The sequence below is a fragment of the Ciconia boyciana genome, chromosome 13 (assembly GCF_034638445.1).
Source record: "Ciconia boyciana chromosome 13, ASM3463844v1, whole genome shotgun sequence".
NCBI lineage: Eukaryota > Metazoa > Chordata > Aves > Ciconiiformes > Ciconiidae > Ciconia > Ciconia boyciana.
Window position 1 is genome coordinate 6459207 of NC_132946.1, and position 6199 is coordinate 6465405.

Sequence of the window (6199 nt, forward strand, 5' to 3'; positions counted from 1 at the left end):
TAAAAAGCAGCCTCCTTCCAGTCTACACACACAGAGGCACTTAAGCAATTTAAGAAGAAGAGTAGTAAGAAACTGCTCAAATAAATAATAATAAAGGTATGAAGCTGCAATATTATGGGTAGTTTTTCTTGTCAAAGTATGGGGCCGCACAGTCATTTATTTTCTCTGGTAATTGAGATGGTGACATGCATGACATGTTTCTTCAGCAGTGAGTGCATGGGAGTGGAAGAAGGGATCCTGAAATCCTGCAGAATCTCCAGCCGAGGATTTGATGGCTCTGAACTGCTGTCTGTCTCGATTCTTTATTTCCCTCAGACCATAAAATGGGGTCTATTAATAATCTCTTATGTCAAAAGAGAGTTTATGAAGCTAAATGTAATAATGTTTGCAATGTGATTAGGGATCTTTGGAGGAAAAGTGCTATAGATAACGGGACTGTAAGTAAGGATACACGTCCTTCTCAGCCAGGAAATGCTGGGAAGCAGGTGGCAGGCAGACAGACCCCTCAGGAAAAGGTCCCGTTATCTGCCATGGTGTGTATTCTCAAATCTCCATCCCCTGCCTCACTCACACGGACAACAGGAGCCTTCTCCTTAGTTCATTTTTTTTTAATGTATTTACTTTCAGTGATGAAGATTCAGTGCTCAGTTACCTCCCGCCGTCTGCCTCTCGAGTTTGCTATATCCTAGCTCGGCTCCATGCCAAAATGAGACATCCAATCGATTGAAACTGTTAAAGATAACTCTTTCATCCCAAACTAATGAAAAACAGTGAAGTACGATGTTTCCATGTAAATGTGAACTAGAGTGGACTCTCTTTGTCCCCCTGTCAAGTAAAAAATAAAATGGAGGCTGGCAAGGATGGCAGGAAGAATCCGGTCCTTTGTGTTTCCTGAAGTAAAATTATTCTCTGGAGAAGGCAGAGCAGGAATAAACTTCTTTATGAGTCAGGAGGCTTTACTGACAAGAGCTGCTATTATCTCCGTCAAACAGGCAAAGCCTCGAGTGATTGTGGTAAGCAAGAAAGAGGAATGTTGGTTTTTCGCAGTGCTGGAAAACAGACTATTTGCCAGATTGCAAGGAGTGCCGAAAAGGTATCAAGCCTCTCTGAATTAACCACAAGAATAACCTGCTGAATTAAAAGCTTTTCCGTGGACCTCTGCTGCTCTCTAACGGTGCCTTAAAGGATACGCAGCACAAAGTTTACATGCTTTTGCTATAACTGTAGTCAAGTTTTGTTAAAACTTTTAATGCAAAACAAAAATTTGTGAGGTCCTTAAGAGATGTTACCTGAACAAATAACCCACAACTCAGGTAGCTATTGCTGCAGCCACAGCCAGGACATTTTGTGTGTGGTGGGAACGACGGTAAAGGAGAGCTAGCACATAGAAAAGAAGGTTTGGAGCGTATTTTAGATGCAGCAACTGATGAAGTCTGGAAGGGTGCAAATCTCTAAGAAATCCCAATTTTCAGAGCTTTGTATAAATTAGTATACAAAATTATTATTCATGAGTACTGGTATTTCAAAGAAAAAATTAGCATTGAATTAACTGCAATTAAGAGAAACTAATGTTTGCACGTATTGCTGACGGGATATAAACATTTATTTTTGCACTCTTCACACAGATGTCCTTATCTCCATCACAGCACCATCGGGCAGCTGCCACCGTTCCCTCAAGCCCCACGCTTTGCTCATGAAGGAGCTGGGCCACTCGTGGAGGAGTATTCCGGCGATGAACACGCCGCCGCTCGTCCCATCGGCAGCGAGGCGCAAGGCCGGGCGGCCTGCTTGTGACGAGGAGGCTGGAGCCGAGGGCAAGGCCGCTCCAATGGCCCCAAACCAGCCTTATTTTGATGGGAAAGCAAATTCGGGGGGCTTAAAGTGCGGCTCAACACCCAGTGGGTCGGAGCGGTCACATCCCATGTGGGAAGGGGGCGGGGGGGGAAGATCACCTAGCAGCCTCCCTACTGCCCCCAGGCCCACCTCACGAGCCTAAGGAGGAGCACACGCCACTCCCTCACGGCCACGGGTGGGGTTCCTGCCGTGTGACATTCCCCCCCCCCGCCACGATGACAGCCAGTGTAGAACGGGCAGAAACCGGTCGAGAAGGCCGGGCAGGGGGAACGGGCCCAGCGCCGCGGCCGAGGCCGGCGAGGGGCGATGTCCCTGAGGAGAGCGGGGGGGGCTGGAGATGGCGCCTCCCCGGGCGCGAGCGCGGCGGGCGGGCGCGGGTAATGGCGGCGCGGCGCTGAGGGGAGGGGAGGGCAGCGGCCGCCCTGCGCCATCTCCCCGCGCCGCGGGCCGGTGGAGGGAGGGGAAAGGCGCCGCTTCCGCCGCGGCGGGGCGGGCTTGGGCGGAGAGCGGCGGCACGGCGGGGCCTGGCGCGGGTAGGGGCGGCGGGGGCCTCTCCTCAGCCTCGGCCCGGCGGGAGAAGGGGGGCGGTCGTCTCCCTCAGCAAGCGCCGAGGCCCGGGGTGGAAAGCGGGGCTCGGGGGTCCCCCCCTCGGTGCCAGCGACCGGGAGGCTGCGAGGGAGGGCATGACACGGCGGGTCGGGCTCGGGGGCGGCCTGCTCCGTGGGTGCATCACTGTTAAAACATGATTAGCAGGGAACCCCATAAATGGCAGCTCGTTCGTTTACGCAGGCCGTTGCTGCGGGGCAGTTGAATTTCCCCTCCCAGTCAGGGATGTGGGATGTTGACCGTTGTTCCTGCACAGACACACACCTCCGGATGCTTCTGTGCTCTGAAATCAACTTAACGTGGGTATTTCAAATGAAGGGAAGGATTCGGGCTCTTTATAGCCCATGAGCTGTGGTTTTAATCTGATGTTATTTTATTGTCATTGTTGTTTTATTGTCCTTTTTCCGCAGCGATGGAAGCGGGTCCCATCGTGACATCCAAGCAGCGAGAGGAGGTGGTACGCGGGGTCCCAACGGAGGTGGTGTGCACGGCGTTCTCTAACTCCATCCTCGTGGTAGTCACACAGTACGGCAAGATGGGGACAATCGTCTACGTGGACCCCAACACAATTGGTGACAACGTGGGCAGGCCCTCACTCACCACAAAGGTGCTACTGGGCAAGGATGAGGTGAGAACGGATATACAGTGCACAGGCTGCAAGGATGAGGGGGAAATGTAGTAGGTGGGGCTGTGCAAGTTGCCAGGGAGTTGATGAATCACAGCAGTTAAGTGGTGTTTGCACAGTGGTAAGATTAATTTTAAAATCTCTTCTGAGGGAAGAGGGGTTCATCAGAAAAGTATGTGCGCTCATCTGCTCTTTGACATAGCAAAAGTTAAACTAACTGTGAGTGGTTTGGGGATTTGCTATTTTGTGTCCTACAGGATATGAATTGCTTCGCCGTGTTTATGGAAGGTGTGATAAAGCTCCTGTTGATTTAAGGGTTGCAAGATCAAACATGCAGCCTTTGATAACCTTTTTCGGGTTTCTGTTCCAGTGAATTTGTTTTCCTTTTCAAGTCCCTCTCCCCCCCTCCCCCCCCCCCCCGCCATGCCAGCCCCATAATGGACTTTAGTTGCCCTCTCCCAAGTGTGCCTGGCAGCACCTAACCTTGATAAAGTTTAATTTGTTTTGCTTCAACAAAATGAGTTTTTATCAACCATTTCACAAAGCTAGAGAGAAAGCAGAAGAAAATGTCTTTTGTCAAGCATCAACTAGTCAAGCGTTAAAACAGAAAGTTACAGAGCGACAAGATTATGAGGCTTTCCATCAGTGTTGGAGCTATCAAATATTACTTGCTAACCTTAACTAGAAAAACTCTAGCAACACAAGTACCTGATTCTGTCCACGGCTTCCCCTTACAGAGTTCTCATTCTTCAGCAATAGCCTTTCTTCTCTGGATGGGAGATGCTTTGCTAATTGGTGTGATGCCTGCTAATTCTGACCACCTCCACCCCCAAGCTGGTTTTGTATTTTATTTGGAAATGGGAAGTGCCTTTGTTTACTTTGTTACATAGTATTTTTAAATCATTTTACCAACTTAATCGATCTAAACTTTAAGAAAAGGCTTTCACTAGTTCGCTGCCTTCCTGCTTGTCACTATTAACATCCCCGCTTGGGATGTTGCACGCTTCCAAACCACACTGGTAGCTAAAATCAAGCAAACTCATCCTTCTGATAAATGCATAACTGTGGGTGTAAGTAATCTAGACAAGCTGAATGGTTTAAAGCTGCACCAGGGGAGGTTTAGACTGGTCATTAGGAAGCATTTCTTTACCAAGAGGGTGGTCAAACACTGGAACAGGCTTCCTAGAGAGGTGGTCGATGCCCCAGGCCTGTCAGTGTTCAAGAGGCATTTGGGCATGCTTTTAACTTAGTCAGCCCTGAATTGGTCAGGCAGTTGGACTAGATGATCGTTGCAGGTCCCTTCCAACTGAAATAGTCCATGCTAGAATAGATTCTAGTCTATTCTTGTTAAAGAAACCTCATTGAGAAGATTATATCCCTTTTCCTCCCTCCTTCAGCCTCACTAATTTCTGTTTTTCATTATTCTATTAAAATTAAAACCAACATGTTTTTTACACATGTGGCGTGCAAAAACTGTGTATGTAACAGCATTTTGGGGTCTCTAGGAATTGCAAAACCAAGTTTTTATCCAGAGCTTGTCAGCAGAACATACCTTCTTCAGCAACAAGTTTTTAAAAGAAAATTGTACTTGGAGACTTCTTCAGAAATCTGGCTGTGATGGAAATAGAGGCATTTTGATTCATGGCATTTCATATAATTTGATATTTGGTGACATAGTTTGGGTGGGAGGATTATCGGAAGGAAAGATTCTTCGTACTGACTTTCCGAGTTTTCCAAACCTGTGCAAAACTCAATTCAAGTGCCGCTCCAGTTAGGTTGTTTCAGGGTGGTTTGGGTGGCTGTCACACGGGTCCAAACTCTTCCCATTTAAGCTGGTTGAGAAAGTGCTTTCTAAAGTTCTCCATACCGTGGCTTGGCTTTGCTGACCAGCCAAACTGTGCGTCTGTTCCCAGTCGTGTTCCCGCTCAGCAAACTTCACACTCAGTCCGAGTCCAGTATCGACAGGTTCTCGACGCGCTCCATGTCATTGCAGGACTCTTCTCTCCTAACTTGTGTGGGAGGGCTCTCCCACCTGTAAGAGCGTACATCTGTATACCTTTGCTTTTCAGCCCCTTGTCCATGTTTGTGCCAAAAACCTGGTGGCATTTGTGTCTCAGGAAGCTGGGAACAAACCTGTTCTTCTCGCCATGGCTTTAAAGGACAAGACCATGGAAGGAATACAAGCTCTACGGGAAGTGATCCGAAGTTGCCAAGTGTGGTGAAGTTGTGCCATCTGGATTCAAGGAAATGATCTTGAGTCCATGACTCATCACCACTTATTTAAAAGGACAAGAAATGAAAATGATGGAATGTCTTTGTGCTGGTTTTGGACGTACTGAGGAATTTCACGAATTTTTCTCTACTGTGTAGAACATTTGTGGGTTTTGTTACTGTGACAGGTTTGCAGTCCATATAGTCAGTGATGAGATGAGAACAATTGTCTCAACATACAAGAGAAGTATTATTTTTATCACATTGGGTGGGATGTGTATTTGGGAAACGGCACTGCTCTGCATTTGTGTCCTGAGGAGCGGTAGATGCCAAGCTCTGTAGCTACACTGTTACCGCAAAGGGGGAACACCCAGTGCAGAGTGAATAAAAGAAACATTGACGAATCTAATTTTAACGGTTTTCTTTTTTGCTCTGTGAAAATCACTTCAATTGAAATACAAGCCTTGGTAACACATCAACAGCAGTTGCATAATAGGAAAGATTTTCTTGCCTGTTTTTAAGGAAATGAGTCCTATATGACTGCTTTTGTCCTTATGTCAGTCCCTTTCCTGATGTAGTCTGAATCCATTTTCCACTTTCACTCCAATTTTAAAGAGAGGCAGATAATTATGCTCTGCAAATTTCATGAAAGCTGACGTCAGGGTGGAAGAGAGGAACCCAAATTAGTGGTGAGAAAAAGACAACAGCTGCTTATGGATTACATGGTACCAGCACATTGGAGAGGCAGCACATACGTAGCTTGGACCACCTGCAACGAGCTGAGCTGTCCCTCTCCTAAAGCACCTGTCATAGGAGACATGGGGACAGAAGGGTTTGGAGGGGTTACACGGGGGTGTTTCTTCGGAGTCGGTTGAAAAAAGGTGTTGGGTGAAGTTATATGAG

At 47.6% G+C, this 6199-nt stretch overlaps 1 protein-coding gene across 4 annotated transcripts; it reads left to right on the top strand.

The window, feature by feature from the left end:
- Positions 1-2076: 2076 nt before the first annotated feature.
- Positions 2077-6199, top strand: PSMG3 (proteasome assembly chaperone 3). Of its 4 annotated transcripts, XM_072878478.1 has the most exons (4): positions 2296-2387; positions 2644-2759; positions 2871-3088; positions 5155-6197. In XM_072878478.1, exons 3-4 carry the CDS (start codon positions 2873-2875, stop codon positions 5305-5307), a joined length of 369 nt encoding a protein of 122 aa, XP_072734579.1. In that variant the 5' UTR covers positions 2296-2387; positions 2644-2759; positions 2871-2872; the 3' UTR covers positions 5308-6197. The 4 variants fall into 4 exon arrangements, with proteins under 4 accessions (XP_072734577.1, XP_072734579.1, XP_072734580.1 ...); XM_072878476.1 differs by lacking the exons at positions 2296-2387; positions 2644-2759 and adding an exon at positions 2077-2231 and having other exon boundaries at positions 5155-6199; XM_072878479.1 differs by lacking the exon at positions 2644-2759 and having other exon boundaries at positions 2325-2387; positions 5155-6198.

Coding starts and splice junctions, on each gene's coding strand:
- PSMG3 (XM_072878476.1), top strand. CDS start 2,192: ATGGCGCCTCCCCGGGCGCGAGCGCGGCGGGCGGGCGCGG. Junction 2,232..2,870: donor AGCGCGGCGGGCGGGCGCGG/GTAATGGCGGCG, acceptor CTTTTTCCGCAG/CGATGGAAGCGGGTCCCATC. Junction 3,089..5,154: donor TGCTACTGGGCAAGGATGAG/GTGAGAACGGAT, acceptor TTTGCTTTTCAG/CCCCTTGTCCATGTTTGTGC.